Source organism: Acartia tonsa, chromosome 15, assembly GCF_053477335.1.
Source record: "Acartia tonsa isolate MP-2025a chromosome 15, ASM5347733v1, whole genome shotgun sequence".
Classification (NCBI taxonomy): domain Eukaryota; kingdom Metazoa; phylum Arthropoda; class Copepoda; order Calanoida; family Acartiidae; genus Acartia; species Acartia tonsa.
In genome coordinates this window covers 23,824,408-23,843,669 of record NC_137274.1, presented here as the reverse complement: position 1 = coordinate 23,843,669, position 19,262 = coordinate 23,824,408, and the positions used below count along the sequence as shown (strand labels likewise).

Genomic DNA, 19,262 nt, shown 5'->3' with positions numbered 1-19,262 from the left:
ATAATTTTTTAAATAATATAACTTATGTAAACTTATTGATATTACTCATGAAATTGTGTCATAAAAACACATGTATTGAGAGTGAAACTAGATTTGACGCAAAACTACATCAAGGGCATCCAAGCTTTTAATTAAGGGGGGGGGGGGGTAATTTGGTTTTTGGGGATGTAAAATGGCGCAAATTTTTTTTACCCCGCCAAAATTTTTTACCCTGGGGTTAAAATTTGCTTGAGGGGGAGTGGGGAAATTAACCTCTTGAAAACTATTGGGAGGGGTAAATACCCCCCCAAAATATGTGGCACCCCCAAATTTTGGTTGGGGGGAGGGTAATCACCCCTTAACCCCCCCCCCCTCCTTGGACGTCCTTGAACTGCTTATTAACTTTAATGTTAGTAGAAATTTAAATGTAATAATTAGTTGCACAAATTTCTTTAATCAATGTCAATGTCAAAATAGTTATTCATCTCATCGTATTATAGACAGTTTTTTGCACATATAAAAATTACAATTATAAGATTAAAACCAGTTTTGTCAGCCCGGAGATGCCAAAAGGCACAAGCTAAAGGACTGGTTTTTATTTTGTGATTGTATAATTTTATATTTGTAGAAAACTTGATATAATTTGTTGCTAGACATAATTTTTCAGTATGGCTGTTAACCAGTTCTTAACCACCAGATATTAATCAGTTTTGAAGCAATACTGGAATATTTATTAATTATTGTGAAAAAGTTATTGTGAGAAAAATAAAAAAGTAAGAAGCCAACGTGTGATTTAATACATAGTAGAACATTGTCTGTTTGTCTGTCTGTCAGTTTGTCTGTCTGTCTGTTTGTCTGTCTGGACAAATCTTAAAATCTTGCCAACCACTGGGCGGATTGCTTTTTTTGGTGGCAAAGCTATAAACTCCATAATTCAAAATGTCTGTCTGTCCATCAGTCAGTCCGTCAGTCAGTCTGTAATGCTATGGAGTAAATGAGATTTACTCAGCTGTTATTAAATCTAGACCTCTACGATTAAACTGTGAAAAAAATATTCCATCGATAAACCATTTATGTATGCAATAATGTTAATGTATATTTAGAGTTACATGTAATGCATAACAGAAATACAGACATATAGTGTGAGGGATCCTAAGATTTATAGAACAATCTTTGTGTGTTAAACACTACAATTTTATTTATTTACCAGAATGGCTTCAAAAACGATTAATATCCGCTTGATTAGAACCAGTTTTCAGCTATTTTGAAAAATTATGTACAACATTGTACAGTGTGTTTTTTTATATGAACTTTTTTGAAAGCAAACTTACACCGCTTTTAGTTATCAGAATTTAATGGCCTATTTTCTTTGTTTTTAAGCCAATTAAAAGAACAACAAAAAAAAATATTTCAGCTTTTATTTAAACAGTGCAGTAAAATTTAAAAAAAATAAATAACTGGTAGGACTTTGGGAAGAAATGTAGCTATCTAATATAAATATTACATGAATAGGATAAGTCAGTTTGTAAACTTGTGATATCATATTCTAGGCCCAATCCAATTTGGAGAAGGAACATTTAAGGTAAAAACAGTGGCTTTTAAAAAAAAATATGTTTGTGAAGAGATAAAACATTAAATTAGGAAATATTCAGGTATAGTCCTTTTCATGAGATAGCCTGTTAAGGAAAGTTTTGTCGTATTTTCACAGTATCTTTTGATAGGTTATTTCTGTTTAGGTAAGGTTATTGACCTGCAGGGTTAGAGCCCCAGGCAGGGGCTAGAAATAGGAGAAAAGCCACTGTGAAAATAAGGAAAAACGCTTCTTAAGAGGCAATATTATGAAAGTGATATCGCCAAATATTCTTCTTGAAAAATCTGCAAGAATAAGAAAATATGATGGACAAAAACTTTAATTAGATAGCTTTTTCAGATATATAAAACAATTATTATTAAAATCATAAAGGCAATATCTCTAAAATTACCAAGTCAAACCCCCACAAACCCAGTGGCTTACCCTTTAAAGCAAAAATAAGGATTTATCTTACAAGTTTAAAACTATTTGATAACTGAGTTTTGTTTCTTAGGATTGATTATGATTGTTTGAAAATCCTAAAACCAGGATTAATGTTTCTACATTGTCCTTATCTTCTATAAAGGTTTAGATTATCTAAATTGGATGGAATAGGTTGTTTTCACCAGAAGAAATATCAACAATGGAGCCTTCTCCAGATATTAATGTGTCTGATATGGAACTGGTCAATTCTGCAGCATCAACTAATCAGGTACATTAGTAAAAGTTCAGGTATTTTATCAAGCTAATATAATTAAATATAAGGAAGGAATATTTATGTTGAGTATCATGGTTTCTAGATAAAAAAAAAATAAAAAAAAAGCCTCCATAATCCCAATGAATAAAATGTTTATGAAGGCTTACCAAAAAAGAATTTCAATCCAAATTTTGGACTGTCTGAATCAATTGTTATTTGTTTAAAGGAGACACAAAATCCTGATTGCAAGTCTGAGATGTCTGCTCCTCAGAATGAGGAGGTTGAATTGAATATTGTCAATGAGTTGTTAAATTTAGAAAAATTAAGTGAAGTATACTCAGTTGATTTGTTTCTATATTTTTATAATCATCTATTATAAGTTTTATGATTTTTTGAGGCTAATCTGCAATTCATGGAGGTTGGTTCAAATTGAAAGCATTTATCAACTAAATGTTCACAGTGTGTTAAAACAATTAATTAATAAATCTCCTTTATTTAATAGGAAAAGACTTTGTAAAGATGTAATCAAAATTTGTTTGTAAATCATAAAAATAAAAATCTTTGAAGGGTGGGGAAAAGTCTCGTACTGAAGACATGGCTGGTAATGTATATTTTATGTAAATTTTGTATCAACATGTAAAATTAGGGGTGGGGCAATTCTTTGGATTTGATTCCTTCACCCATTTACTTAACCCTTAACGGTCGGGTTTTTCTATCTCATTTTCTCTGTGTGAAAGATAAAGAGCCCAAACTGCGTGACTTTTTAAGAATGGGTATGACACATAACTGAGAGTTGGAATTTTTTGAATATCTCCATCCTGGCGGGCACAGGATGCCAGCAAACCTGGCAGGGTCATCCAGGTAAAGAGCAAAAATATTTTTTTGACCTAAAAAAAGCATTTTATCTTACCAAAATACTAAAATATCCTCTAGTAGTACATCCTCATATTAAATACAGGTGTTCAAGTCAATTTCAGGTTCCAGGTATGATCCTCCAGGTCCTGATCCTCCAGGTCTCCAGAAATCTTTAAATGGCTCCTGTGGCCGCAATTTTTGACTTAGAGACTTCAAATTTTAAACTTAAGCTTTTCTTACATGTCTACATAATGTATTAAAATTTCATAAAGATCCGCCGCCGTTTTCCTGCCGACCGCCGACTGCGGCGGCTGGCAGCTGCCAAGTACAGCTGCGGCCGCTGAAATTTATATTTTGATATTTGAAATATAAAATTTACATAAAGATTAACATTTTCTGCCAAAAAAATTTTATTCTAGCTTCAAAAATAAAAAAATTACAGCCGTTTGAAATTTTTAAGTAAAAAAGGACCTAAAAACAAAGGATGTTAAATAAAAGGGTGAAGGAAGCAAAAATTGACCTTGACTTACTTAAGGTCGGAATTTCATCATAACACAGGGGACTTACACAAAAATTGTTAGCCCTCTAGCTCTAATAGGAACTGAGATAACATGGGGGGGCGTTGAACGCCCCCCCCCCCCCCGACTGATTAAGGTGCGGCAAGGGGCCCGACTGTAAGGGTTTAAGGTAATGTTAAAATCCCTTTTATTCTTTGAAGCCAATTGTGTGCTTTAAAAATCAATAATAATCAAAGAAAAGAATCAATGATTTACTTAGTTTAGCACACATCCCTTATTTTAAAGCTTGGATCAGACATATAAGATAGGATATTATCAATTAATAAGGAAAGCCTTGTGAATGGGAGTTATTTTATCCCTTATACATCGATTTATTAAGAAAATTGAAGAATTAGCCATAGAAATTAAGCTTTTATTAGTATGAAGTTATTCCACATCAAAATATCAAGGAGATATAAATAATTTTTAATATATAGGAACAAAACAATCTTCAATGTGAGTCTGAGATGGAAAACATCTATGAAGAGGTTAGTTTCTTTAGGAAGAAAACTAGAATAAATTAATCTAATTTTAATTAATTATATATTTAGGTCATGTTGTTTGTTACAGAATTACAAATATTTTTGTCTGAATTAAATTATGCATAATGCCAAATTTACTGTTATTAAATATTTATAGCAGTGTTTTTTTTAAAACTTTTATGGTTCAAGAAAAGAGTGGGGCTAGAATAGAGTTAGATAGTTTGTAGTATGTTGATAATGATACACAATTCTAGGCCCAATTTGTAACAGAGGAGAACGAAGATTTCAGGTACTAAATTTCTTATTTAAAATTAAATTCTATTTTACTAAAATTTACTATGTTATTGCAAGCTAAATAAATTAGCAAACTTAATAAATTAATAATTAATTAGTTAATTTATTAATTTAGTTAAAAGTTTAAGTAAGATAAGTAGTTATAAAGAATTAATGAACTATGATAAACAAAATTTTGAGTAAAAAATTAATATTCTTTTCAGACCTTTAAATTAATTATAACAGAAATTTTGTATAAGAAAAATATATATTGTTTTTAGACCTTTAATTTAATAATGAAAAGACATTGATAATGTAAGTCCTAAAGGCAATATACCTCAAAAACTCTAGTTGACCTAGAACAAAATTGCTTTCTTTAAGAAATAGCAATTTTTTCTAAGCTTAAAGTTTTATCATACAACTTTAAAGTAATTAATAATATTTAAGTTTTTAAGAAGTAATTTTAATTGGTGGAATCCCTTATAACCATGATTGGACCACAAGCTCATATTTTTAAGAATTGACAATTGAAGTTTCAATAATTTTTTTTTATCTTTTTCTCAAAAAATGCGCGGCTAGAGCTAACTACACAGTATGAACACACTTCTTTGTAGAAAATATATTCCGCTTTATTCAAGCCTTCTCAATTGTAAAAATAATAACCATATTTGCAAAAATTCTTAAGGAAACAAAAAGCTTCATCCTAGTTTAAATTAATATAAGTTTAACAAAAAACAGGTTAAAAATATTAAGTACTTTGAAAAAAGGAATTTTTGAAAACAAAATAAAATCCAAATGCTTTGAAAAATGGTGTACCTAATTGTTTGAGAGTTTATGTACAACTGAATTATTTATTGTAAAGGAAAGGGGGGGGGGGAAGGGTTAGCAGATGACAATTGGCGGTCAAACTTTTCAACAATGGTAAGAATTTATACAACAACAAGGAAGAAAATATTCAAAATTTTGGTTGGGTTAGCATTTTTAAAAATTCTTTTTCCTCATTCTATTCAAGGTTTAGATTATTTATTTTGGATGAATTAGGTTGTTCTCACCAGAAGAAATTTTTCAACAGATCCTTCTCCAGATATTTCTTATATTTCACTTGTCAATTCTGAAGTACACAACTCATCAGGTACATTATATTAATACTTTCAATTATAAGTTCACAATAATCAAAAAAAGTTTTAGGCACATTCTATAGTTTTATATTTAGTTCACAAGGCAAGATAAGCCATTTTAAATAGGAAAAAACTTGCTGAACAAGTTATTTTTATTTCATATATTTATTATTATTTGCTCATAGACTACAATACTCTAAGAGAAATACTATAAAAATTCATTTAGAAAATAAGATATTCATATTGATTTTGAGCAAGCATTAAGCATTGTTAAAAAAAAGTCGTTGAACAGTAAAGTATAAAAAGGCTATTCATATTAGATAATATTTTATATATAAAGGAAAGAAACAAATCTCCATGTCAGTCTGAGACAGTGAACAGTGATAAAGAGGTTAGCTCAACTTTTATTCTTTAGAATAAAACAGAAATAATAATGAGTAGAATATTTCCTTAACGAATTATTAGGTTGATCTCACCAAAGAAATGTCTTTAACAGATCCTTCTCTGCCTAATCAATTTATATTTTAGGATCAGGAAAATGTTTTGAAAAAGGGATGTTTAGTAAAATGCACTAGGTAAATAATGTCTAATTCACTTAGATCAAAGTATCACTTTATCAATTTTATGTCATATGTATTATTTCACAAAATATTTTTTACAACAACAATTTTCTTTAAATCTTAAGTATTTACTAATTTATCCTCATGTAAAAGCAATATAATGTATGTATATGTGTGTTTGTAGCAAATGATTTTGCTAACTGCTGAAACAATATGGTTCTTCTTTACAGTAAAACTCTTCATTGATCCTTGGAAGGTTTAAAACTATTTTGGATAATGCCTAGTTAAATTTCTTATACTTTTTCTTTTTAAAATGGATGATGGACTTCAATTTGGAATTTATTTCTAGTTTCATGAAGACAAGTCAAGTTTTTGTAATGGCTAATTTGTTGTTCTTGATTCTTGATGTGTGTTTGCCAGCCTGGGATTTCATCAGTGACCTAAAAGTTCTCATCCAGTACTGGTCAAACTCAGATTTTAACTGGGTAAAATTTAGAATAAGTTTTATATTTGATTTTATTTTGGTATTCTGTATTTTTGATTCTTTTCTCATTTTTATTTTAGAATGAATTTGAAGAGTATATTCAGAACACAGGAAACAATCAAAAAGTTTAATTACATCTTTCTTCTTTTTAATTTTATATTACTATTAAAAAAGATCATCAAACTCATTGTTTACGTCTCTGCCACCTTTTAAAGAAACAATCTTTTCCAAACCCCTTGATGTCCAGAATTATGACACAAAAATAACAATATATCTGAACTGTCCTACAGTGTTTTAAAATATTATATTTTTTGTTTCTCAACCTTTTTTAAAACCCATCTCAATGTTATGCACTTGTATTAAGATAAATGTCTTTTTTAAAAACTGAATTATGCACAGAAAATAAAACAATTATATAAAATGATTTATATATTTGGAAAACCTGTTCTGGTTCATCTACGTTTATTATTTCGACATATTATGCCTAAAAACTGGTTTTTGCAAAGTGCTTAATTTTGAAGATTTACAAATTTAAAGGTTGAGCAAAAAATACACACATTTTCAAAATTCCAATTGTGAAGCTTGTATTTTTAGTAGAAAAAGGTTATACATATTGTTAGAATTGTCATGAACTCTAAATTTTTCAAATATAAGTACTATTTTTGTGCTATTTGTAATTAGGAGCTACGTTGAAAAATGTGATAAAAAGGTTGATAAGTTTTTGGAAAGTTGAAACAGTTTACCACGTAGCTCCTACACTATATGTAGCACAGGAATGGTTTTTATGTATCCAAATACTAAAGCTTTTGACAATTCTAACGGTATTCATAACATTTTTGTACTATAAACACAAGCTGCGCAATTTGAATTTTAAAAATGTGCACATTTTTTGCACAACCTTTAAATCCATAAATCTTCAAAAATAAGGCCTTTGCAAAAACCGGTTTTTAAGGCATAATTTGTTGAAATAATCATTTTTAAATATTTGAAACATAAATGTACCAGAACAGGTTTTCCAAATACTTTTATATAATTGTTTTATCTTCTATGCATAATTATTTGCAAAAGACATTTCTCTTGAAACACCCTGTAGAATGAACAACAATTTCCATATATGTACACCAGCAGCTGCACTCCTAGCATCTAAAGTCTTCTATTAAATGGGGGTAGTAAATGACATAAAAATAGCCTAAACTTAACCCAAAACTTATATATATAATCTATAATACAAAGTAGAATGATGTCTGTCCGTCTGTCTGTCTGTCTGTCTGTCTGAAGCTTAAGATCTCAGTAACCGCTGAACCAATTGGGCTCTACTATTCAGGGATTATACCTACTGGTCCTGTGATGGTTTTAAGCTATATTCTTGGGGGGTGGGACACCCCCAACCCCCCCAAAAAATGAAAAATACCCCCCCCAAAAAAAAAAAAAAATTTTCTTTTTAATATCAAAATTAAAATAGTGATGTCGACTACCCCCCCCCCCCAAAAAAAAAAAAAAAATTGCCCCCCCCCACCAAAATTTTTTTATATTTTTCTTTTAAATCTAAAATACGAAAAATTGGTTTGATTAAACCTCTTGGGGCAAAGTCCCTAGAGGCTAGGGGCGAAGCCGCTAGTACTATGATAAAGTAAAGTTTATATTGATACTGACTATAGTCAATTTATACTTATACTTTAAAATTTTGTATTTAGATAAAACCCTAAATAAATAAAACCTAAGAAAAATGCAGGGGCAAATATTTTGATTAAAATAAAGTGACACAACCAGATTAAATTTCTTAATTATCTTGATTTTTCACTTGACATACAGATGTAGCCAACTACACATACAGATATACAAAGTTTGGACAAAAACAGATGAATTCCATTGGGTTTATTGCATCAGGTGCTAGATAAATTGGGCACATTTATTTATGAAGTATAATTGTCCAAGTTTAAACTTTATTTGACAATATATTGACCTGTATTTATTTTCAGTGATCATACTACTTCTACCAGGCATATCACTAATACTGGACCTTGTGTTGGAAAAAACTTGGGATGTCAAGAAGCTTGTGATGGCATTTGCTTATCAGCCAGTGATGGTGTACAAGGTGTAAAAATGGATTGTATTTATTTAGCAAGACCCCCAAAAAAGTATCTATTAGGGTGATAAAAAATTTAGGTTAAAAGTTAAAAACTTTTTGTAACATGGTGCTCATTTTGACTGGCTGCCAGAATTTTGAACTTTTGGCTGAACTTTTATAACTAGAAAACATATGTAAATTTTGCATCCATACAAAATAATCATGAAAGTACATCAACAGATTAAGTTTTTGCTTTGGCCCAGTGCAATCAAATTCAATACATGTTGTAAAAATTGTTTACATTTCAGCCGTGCATATATCATAACTTGATATAAACAATTTTTATTTATGCTTGTGTGGAAATGTACAGAGAACACGGATATATGTTAGTTTTGATGAGGAAATGAGGGCTCTAAACCTTAAAAGATACTTATTTGAGGGTCTTACTGCATAAAGGTAACAGGATGACTGTCTGTCTTTGTGTTCCTAATGACTCACAAACAGCTGAACCAATAAACTGTACTTACGAAATTTTTCAACAAATTTACTTACTTTTATTACAATCCTTTTTGATATTTAAAAAAAATATTATTATCTATGAATAAATTAAATATAAGAGAAAAACAATAATTAAAATAAATAAATTATGTGGATAATTTGCAAACTCTTCATTTTGGTTAAATATATTACTTTAATATTTTTATATTCTGATTATTCAGTTCTGACACTCTACAAGTATCAAATGTTTGTTTGTCCTCCCATTTTAAAGCTTTGCTTTTATGGATGTTGTCATCCTTGTTTTATTCTAAAAATACTTAATTGTTAAGGGATTTTGTTGTTTCTTGAATCCACATGATGATGACCAGAAGAAAAGATATCAAGAAAGAAAAGTGAGATTTGAAGCTAAGAATAAAAATTTATAAAATTATTTCTAGTGAACCAATTAATTCTAAATAGGAGATTAGCAATCCAAGTAATAGAATTCTATCAGTTCTAAATAAAATTAAAATATAATCTCTTGACTTTGGTGTAATATAATTTCTTTATTTTTTTGATATTTCTTCTTTAATTATTTGCCTTTATAATTAGCCTAAATTTAAAACTATTTGACATTCCTTGTTTAGCAACTAAAGTAATCAAGAAGCTAGAAAAAAGTTGATGTATGTCACAGATTAATGTTTTTAAGAGTACTTTTTTAAGAATTAAATCTGAAATACTTCCCATTTAAAAATTAATCAAACTTAAAAAAATGATTTATTTCCTTGAAATGTTTTGGTGTTTTATTATACATATCTTAAAACCTATCCAAATTGATTCAAAAGTAAATCATTTTCAAATCTAAACTTTTTTTTAACCTATTTTTAAAAGATATATCAAAATATACCTGACACTTTTAGAATCATACTGTAGAGCTAAAAATATGAAGAGGCCACCAAATAACTGAGTTCTTTTTTTATTTTGCGATGGAAAAGTCATTTTTAGTACAAATTAAATGGATTATGGAAGTTAAAGGAAGCCTGCAAGAAATACCACGCATTAACTGCTAAAAGACTGCCACAAGTAGACTTAATACCCCCAGATTTCCATTGCTCATGTTTGAAATTTTGAAATTAAACTATGTGGCCTAGAAACAAAATTATAAGCTTATTGTTGTCAAAATTTAGGTTGCCAGAAACTAATTGTATTTTTACAATAAAAATACCCATTTTTATAGTTAAAATCATTAAAAAAAAGTTAAGTTTAACTTGCGTTGTACTGAGACTATAGTATTTCCAACCAATCAGAAGGCTGAATCAGCTCAACAGCCAATCACAGCCGAGCTTGTATTATTTTCATTTGTTTTGACTATGATTTTTTGTTTACAAATGAAATTTAAAAAAACTTTTTTCAGAGATTTTGATTATGAAAAATGTAATGTAATTATTGTAAAAATGTAATCAGTTACCTGCAATCTAAGTTTCTGACAAAGATAAGGTTATAATTTTGTGTCTAGGCTGAGTAGTTTAATTACTAAATTTCTAACAAGAGCAATGAAAATCTTTCAAAAGTTTCATTTTACATAAATTATCATTTTGAAATGCCTAGAACTTTTTTGTTATTGAAGCTGAAGGCTTCAAATTTGTGGAATTGGGTCTACTTGTGGCAGTCTTTCAGCAGTTAAAGCATGGTATTTCTTGCAGGCTTCCTTTAAGGGGGAGCTATCAACTGTCCTGAGTGATTTTGAAAACTTAGAATTATGATTACAGCAAAAGGGTCAACTACAATTCACCTTGAAATATTTTTGAAAATCTACAAACTTTTAAGGCTTCTAATGGCCAAATGGTGTAACATATGTTGCACAAAATTTAAACTGAAAAAAGAAGGCTTCAAATAATCTGGAATAGTCATTTATCAATAATGCATGCACAATTATCTCACAGTGTACTTTAACCCATTAGTGTCGAGCGCCACTTTTATGGGCTGATCGAGCTGAAAATCTCAGGGAAGCTTTATAATGGTAAAAATGGAAAACGTATTTTTTTGTTTTGCTCTAGTGGTGTGCACAGGAAAGTTGCAAAAAAACCGGTTCAGCCTGGCCATAAATGCACAACAGGTATTTTGACCTATTTTGGGTGGTTTCCGCCGGCATTAAAACCCAGTTTTGTAGTAAAAACCCGGTTATTTCAACCAAAAATTTAAAAATGTAATTTTTGAACGCCCAAAGTGAGATGAACACTTTTTAGAAGTTTGATACGATCCGTAATTGAAAACTACACAACCTCATGTAATCTATAGAGCTACAAGTAATATACAAAGCAATTTATTTCAATTTTAGTGTTTTGGCTGGTTTCGGCCGCCGTTTTGGGTAAAAAAGCCCATTTGTCGAAGTTTTAAAACCCGACATACACAAAAAAAGAACATAAAAAAATTGGATGATACATTTCAGAAAAAGAGCATAAAACTATCGGGTGACACATACAGAGATTACTAGGGTTATTAGGGTGGCTCAAACCCTTACTTATGACGTAAACTGTTATTTTTATTGGTTGAAAAGTTAAAACCGGGTAATAAAAACCGGTAATTAAAACTGTCAGGTATTTATGGCCTAGCCGAACCGGGTCATAATAGGGCATAAAAAAACAATAAAAAAATCATATAAAAAATAATAATTTGAATAAAACTAATTCACAAATAGATGTACTTGTCAATAAACATTAGATTTCACGAAAAAAATCAGCGACTTTACTGTAGTATAATTAATATATTAAGTTTGTAAGTTTGTATTAAGTTGTAGATAATGCGGTGATGGCTGCTGTGCCAAGTGCTGATGTAGATTCAGAATAGTGAAGCCTTGACGGCGTCAGGAGGGGGAAAATGTAGTATAATTAATATATTAAGTTTTAAGTTTTTGGCTTAAAAGTAAAAACATCATTTACTCTCTATTGCTCTGGAATTTGCTCTGGAAAAAGTTAAGAGAATATTTAAGAGAACATTTATATGAGTAGTGAGTTGCAATTGAGAGTCCACACACAGAACACTTCTGGTTTGGGGTTGAGTCTTACTTAGACCAATTCAGCTACCTACAGACATCCTACTACTTCAACTAGTTCAACACTGACAAATATTCCACCTCTTCAGAGTTATACAGCTAATTAATACCTTTGTATTAATTAGACAGACAGTCATCCTGCTACTTCAGAGTTATACAGCTAATTAATACCTTTGTATTAATTAGACAGACAGTCATCCTGTTACTTCAGAGTTATACAGCTAATTAATACCTTTGTATTAATTAGACAGACAGTCATCCTGCTACTTCAGAGTTATACAGCTAATTATTACCTTTGTATTAATTAGACAGACAGTCATCCTGCTACTTCAGAGTTATACAGCTAATTAATACCTTTGTATTAATTAGGCAGACAGTCATCCTGCTACTTCAGAGTTATACAACTAATTAATACCTTTGTATTAATTAGACAGACAGTCATCCTGCTACTTCAAAGTGCATAGTTAATTAATACATTTGTATTAATTAAACAGACAGCCATCCTACTGCTTTGGTGTCCTGACATACAAACAGACATCCCGCTACTTCAGAACTTTCCAGCTTAAATAATCAATAGTTTGAATTATTAATATATTTAACCATATAACCATTGCTAAATAAAGTATACATATTTAATCTTATTTACCCAAAAACTGCATTTAATCCAATATAAATAAATACTTAAAAATCTGTTTGTATTTTGAATTAAATATTGAATCTACTCTATCATTAACTTGTGTAAGTCTGTCTACATCTCATTACTATAAAAAACAAAAATTTCATGAATTTGAATGTAAATTTATATATATAGGTAGATACTGACAATTGAAGATAAATTCTTTAAAATATTGCCTTAAAGAAATGACAAATATTAAGTTAGGTTAAGAATTTTCAAATTTTTTGATCATAAGATTACCGCAAACAACATTAACATTTTTTGATAAACTGAATAAGAAATGCATTAAATTCAAACATTTGCAGTGATTAGTATTCAAAATAGATAAAGCAATCTAAGTTTTTAAAATTGCCATCTAAAAAGTAATATATGTGACAAACATTTTGTCTTTATACCAACACAAACTTATCAGAATTTGGTTAATCATTCTACAAAATATATGCAATTATGTCATTACATTTTAAAGAAAGTTTTAAGGCAAATATTATTAGAGGTTTATTACCTAAATATTACTTCAGTATTAATATTTTTGTTTTTATCTGCAAGCGTAGAAAAGAATTATTTCTCTTAGTTTATTAGTGCACAGACTTTAACATTAAGTTAGTGTGGAATTGATCATTTTTAACTAATTTCTATCTAACTTAGTGGAACTAACTAAATTATTCTATAAAATTACTTTAGAAATAAGGAAAGGAAAAGAAAAATGAATTCTTAAAAATATAATTCGTGATCTCTTTAAATGGTTTATCAAATATATACTATTCCACCAGTAAATTCATACTGCAGAGCTAAATATATGATAAGGCCCCAAAATAACTTTATTGGGGGATTTTAAAGATTTTGTTTTGCCATGGATTGAGAAATTTTTTTTTATTTTGGAGTAAAATTCTTAGCATTTAGAGTTTTTGTTTTCATAAATATTGTATTTTAGTATAGGGTAAAATTATACCTTTTGATTTCATCTATAAAAATTCATTAACCCTTACAGATCAGGCCCCCATTCCCACCTTAAAAGATCAGGTGAGGGGCTCTTTCTCGGCTCCTGTTGCAGTTAGAGACATAAAAATTTTTTCTGGTAATTCATGTGCATATTTAGAGAAAATTACTTTTTCTAGTCATAGCAACCATTGCCAAAAAACAGCATTTTTGGTGGTTATGGCGGTAAAACAGCGGTTGGCAGCGCCAAATAATATTTTATCTGTTTCTGATAACAATAAAAGACTACATAAAAAATTTGGTAGGTATATAGCCTTTTTTAATTTTGGCAGCTGGCAGCTTACAACTGGCAAAATTACAGGTAGGAAATAAAAATCGGTCAAAAAACAGTCAAGAAGTGGTTAAACAGTCATGACCTTACTACTCAGGGAGGTTTATCATTGCTCTAGGATGTACTACAAAATTTTTTAGGTCTCTAGCTATTAAAGTCCATATTAAAAGCAGGACCATAGACGTCCAAGGGGGGGGGGTAATGGGGCAATTACCCCCCCCCATTTTAAATTTACCCCTACACTGGGGATGTCGTTGGCACCCCCAACCATTTAGGAGGGGTTATTTACCCCCCCAAACAATTTTGGGGGGGTAAATACCCCCCCAAAAAATAAAAAATCTCTAATAAAAAAAAATTTTGTGCGCTTCGCGCGCATTTTTAATACTATATATTTAAAGAAATTTAAATTACCCCCAAAAAAATTTTACCCCGGGGGTAAATTTTGGGGGGGGTAAGCTAAATTTACCTCTGCCAACAGATTTCAGGGGGGGTAATTACCCCCCCCCAAGCAATTTTACCCCCGGGGTACAAATTTTGGGGGGGGGTAAAAAAAATTTGCCCCCCCCCCAAAACGAATTACCCTTCCTTAAAAAATTTTTACCCCCCCCCAAAAAAAAAGCTTGGATGCCCCAGAGCAGGACATATTAAATTGGACATAAAATCAGCCAGGAAGCGGTCAAACGGTCATAACACCACTATTCTCAGATGTCCATTGGTCTCAGTATTCACCAAAAGACATTTAGGTCTCTATCTTATACACAAAAGTCATAATGAAGAAATTAAGATTTATTTAGAGTTTTTTCTAAATTTGGTGCTACTTAACGGACTTTGACCGGAGCTACAACTGACATAGACCAGATATCCTTATAAGATTAACTCTTGCCGACATATTACTAAACTTAAGTCATGAAGTCACAACTCTCTATCTCACCTACAAAAAAATGACATTGCAAAAACTAGAGGGGTCAGGGTCAATATGCCATCCCCCCGATCTGTAAGGGTTAAAAAATAATTCTTTACAATAATCAATGAAATAACATAAACATGTTTATGATCTATTACCCATTTAAAACAAATAAAAATTGTAAGAAGCAATTAAATGTATTATGCAATACATAAAATTTATTTTTGTCATATATACAAGTATGATATAAAATAAGATTATTGAAAGTAATTTTTTTAAATATTTTTTAAAAAGTATATATCTTTTATGTGTATAGTTTTCATTCTTTTAATTTTAATTAAATAAAGATTATTCATTTATATTGGAATAAGTCACTTTGTGAAATTTTTTTTCTGAAATTTAAAAATTTAAGATTTCTCATTGTTCAATTCTGAATCAGAATAGTTTGAATGTTGATTCAAGATATATTGTAAAGAATGAATTATTTAATAACTTTGATAGATGAAATAAAATAACTAATTTTTACTAATGATAATGTCTATAATACCCATTTAATTACTATGTTATTAACCCTTACAGATTAGGGGGGGAGGGCTCTAAGAGCCCCCTCCTCTAGTTTTTTTAATTTCATTTTTTTTGTATGTAAGATGGAGAGCTGTGACTTCATGACTTTTTAAGTTTAGTCAGCAAGAGTTGATTTTATCAGGATATCTGGTCTATGTGGGTCATGGTGTCCGGTCAAAGTCAGTTGGGTAGCACAAAAAAATTAGAAAAAATTCTAAATAAATCTCAATTTCTATATTATGACTTTTGTGTATAAGATAGAGATGTCTTTTGGTGAATACTTAGATATCAATGATCTGGAAAAAGTGGTGTTATGACCATTTGACTGCTCCCTGACCGACTTTATGACCAATTTTTGTCCAGCTTTTACTATAGACATATATCCTGAATAGCGTGGCTTCTATTACAGCTAGAGATCTATAAATTTTTTTGGTAATTCCTTGAGCAACAATAAACAGATGCAAATATTAATTGGTGCCGCTAACTGACGTTTTACAGCAATTACCGCCAAAAATGGCGGTTTCTGTTATTTGCTGTTTTTCGGCAATGATCAGAAAAAGTAATTTTTTTTTATGAAAAATAAAAGTTTGTCCTGAAATTTGGATATCCTAGCTTCAAAATTGGCCAATCTACAGCTGTTTTAAAATTAAGCGGCTAAGGAGCGGTCAGGCCGCTTAGATTAGAAATAGTAATTTTCTCTAAAATACTCATGAACCACCTGAAAAAAATTTTACATCATTATCTGTAACAGGAGCCGAGACAGAACCCCCCCCCCCCCCCCCCCCAATCTAATAAGGTGGGAATTGATTAAGGGTTAAAACATGAATTGGCAATTTTATGTCATAAAATAAATCCTTATTAGTAAGTAAATTGTTTAAACTATTTATGACAAGTTAAATATCCCTAGAAATATTTTAATAAATAAAAACATTTAGAATTTCCCTGTTTTTTCAGTTTTCTCTCCAAAAATACCGCATAATCAAGGCATAAATACTCAATATTTTTGTTGACGTTTTTGGTTGATTATTATAGTGGAAGGTAGATAATATGATGAGATTTTTACACTCTCCCTAAACAAAAAAAAAACTCTGAGTATAAGATTAAGGACCATTAAAATGTGTTTTCATGGCACTGGTCCTTTTAAGACAAACAAGAAATATTAGAACTATAAATGAAATGTTACTTTTTATATGATTTATTTCCTATGATAATTTTTCATTTACTTTCATAAATTGTAGGTGTATGAAATTAGTACTGAGGCAACTTTACAGTTTTTCCTTCAGTCTGGAGTTCTACTGTACAAGTTATTCTACACTGCACCATCACAATTTGAATTCATGAAAGAAGATGATTACACAATGGAACTAGTGAGTATCACAACCTCCTTCATCAGCATCTTGTGGGGCCTTAGCAGTTTCAAGATAAATGTGAGTAAGAGAGAGCCTAAGTTCTTGGACAAGCTTGTCTTGATGGTGAGAAGCTCTGTTGATATCATTGCAAGGTCAGATCTTTTATTTTATTGTATTTAAATGTTTTTAAAACTTTAATAATCTATTTTTCCTTTCTTATATGGGGTGTTTCAAAGATAAATTTATAAATAATCTTATTTATGCATAGAAAATAAACAATTATTTAAAATGCTTTATATATTTGGAAAACATGTTCTGGGATATTAATGTTTCAATTTGAATTTTGTGCGCATTTTTTCCAAAACATTTTAATCCATAAATCTTCAAAAATAAGGCCTTTGGCATAATTTGTAGAAAAAATCATTTTTAAATATTTATTGGAAATTGATATGGGAGAAATTACAAAAGGTTTATATATCTTGTTCTTAATCAAGATTGGCTACATTGATCAGCATCACAGTTGTTACTCTCAGTTGGAAGTATGGTGTTTTGATTTCAACATCCTGTATATGCTTGTTTGTGTTCACCATTCCTACACTGGCGCTATGGTACAACAAACACGCTATACACCAAATTTATCTTTCTGACCGATCAACTGTTTTCATGCCTGTTCCTTCATTCAAGTTGGCTGAAGACCATAACAACATCATCCTGTCCAGAATGTACAACAAATTTTTTGTTTTCATTCTAATCATAGTAGTTGTGGTCCTGCAAATCCTGAATTGGCAAGAAGTTTTTCCTTTTGTTGAACCTGATTTGTGGTAAGCTTCTAAAATTTTGTTATAAATGGCCTTACATGTACATGTATGTTGACTTACATTATGAGTCATAGATGATATCAAAAATGTGTATTCTGACCTCATAGAGTTAAAATTATTACTTAAAGTGTTCATGAGTTTGCAAATAACATTATATATATAGGTAAATAACTGACAATTGAATATAAATCTTTAAAAAATATTGCCTAAAAAAATTACAAATATTTAATTAGATGAAAAAGAATTTTCAAATTTTCTGAACAGTTTAATACCGTGCGTATCATTTTTATCAAAACTGAATAATAAATGCATTAAATACGAACAATTCCAGTGTTTTATAGAGAATTGCATTCAAAATAGATAAAACATTTGTGTATTTTTTTAAAATGTCATTTAAAAGTATCATACATGAAAATCATTTTAATGATAAAAAATGAAAAAAATAAAAATAGTGTCATGGGATTTAATTACCTCTCTCTCTCTCTCTCTCTCTATCTATATATCTATCTATCTCTCCATCTCTCCTCTCTCTCTTTCTCTCTCTCTCTATCTCTTTCTCTCTCTCTTTTTTTTTTCTCCCTCTTGATCGCTCTCTCCATAACTCTATCTACGTTGCATTGATAGCTTAGTGAGTGTGTGTGTGTGTGTATTAGTGTGGCTACGTAGTGTGTGTGTCCGTATAATGTGAGGTATATATAAAAAAAAATAAAAATGAATATATTTATGTAAATATTATAGACTGCTAAATTTTTTGTTGGATATGTCTAGCAAATAATATTTGTTTATTCTATTTTAACAATTCAATTCTTAAGTATCATTCTTTCTAGGGATTTCAACAATTTTTCTATTGTCTTTATACCGACTCAAACATACCGAAATTATGTTAATGATTTTATAAAATAAACCAAATTTTTACATGACATTTTAAAGAAAGTTTGAAGACAAATATTAATAGAGATTTATTACAAAAATATTTCCTAAGTATCAGGGATAAGGGATGGGAAATGTAGGAAAATATTATTTCAGGCCTATTTCAAGCCTAGGCCTAATAAACCAGTTTTGGGATGGCGCAGTGGTTCGTTATAAACAGTAATGAAAAAGCTGTGTGTGTGTGTGTAGATAAAGTATATCGCATTCCACAAACTGTGCAGCAATGTGTTTTGGCGGTCCAAGCAGCCAGTTGCCTCTGAATCCTGTCACGAATTCCATACTACACTCACACAGAGAACCCGCCTCTTTTACCATAATTGGCGGTGTGGGTATAGCTGCTACACCCGCACCAAAGTTCTGAGAGGCAGATAGAAAGGCTTTCCATAGGCAGAATTTGAAATTGCCTGAACCAGACTTGTCGCCTACATCTGCTGCTTGTATGTTAACAAAAAGATGTGTGAACGAGATTAAGCTAGATGTGCTATAGCCCATAGGGAAAGGGACCATCGCTGGCAACACAGTCAAGTTCAGGCATCTTTGTGCCCAGGAAGAAAAAATTAAGTATTCAGACCAGTGTACGCT

At 30.3% G+C, this 19,262-nt stretch overlaps 1 protein-coding gene and 2 long non-coding RNA genes across 3 annotated transcripts; all 3 read left to right on the top strand.

Moving 5' to 3' along the window:
* Nucleotides 1–577: 577 nt before the first annotated feature.
* Nucleotides 578–4,436, top strand: LOC145307025 (uncharacterized). Its single transcript, XR_013875264.1, has 5 exons — nt 578–1,561; nt 2,165–2,261; nt 2,473–2,577; nt 4,096–4,146; nt 4,395–4,436. It is a non-coding gene; the product is annotated as an uncharacterized LOC145307025 (long non-coding RNA).
* A 795-nt stretch (nt 4,437–5,231) lies between these two features.
* LOC145306794 (uncharacterized) lies at nt 5,232–6,690 on the top strand. Its single transcript, XR_013875219.1, has 5 exons — nt 5,232–5,545; nt 5,872–5,922; nt 6,060–6,106; nt 6,441–6,576; nt 6,656–6,690. It is a non-coding gene; the product is annotated as an uncharacterized LOC145306794 (long non-coding RNA).
* Nucleotides 6,691–8,336: 1,646 nt separating this feature from the next.
* LOC145307024 (uncharacterized) lies at nt 8,337–17,757 on the top strand. The gene is made up of 5 exons (XM_080149364.1): nt 8,337–8,462; nt 8,555–8,670; nt 9,471–9,533; nt 16,822–17,084; nt 17,427–17,757. The coding sequence occupies exons 1-5, from the start codon at nt 8,435–8,437 to the stop codon at nt 17,755–17,757; spliced, it is 801 nt and encodes a 266-aa protein (XP_080005490.1). The 5' UTR covers nt 8,337–8,434.
* Nucleotides 17,758–19,262: the final 1,505 nt, after the last annotated feature.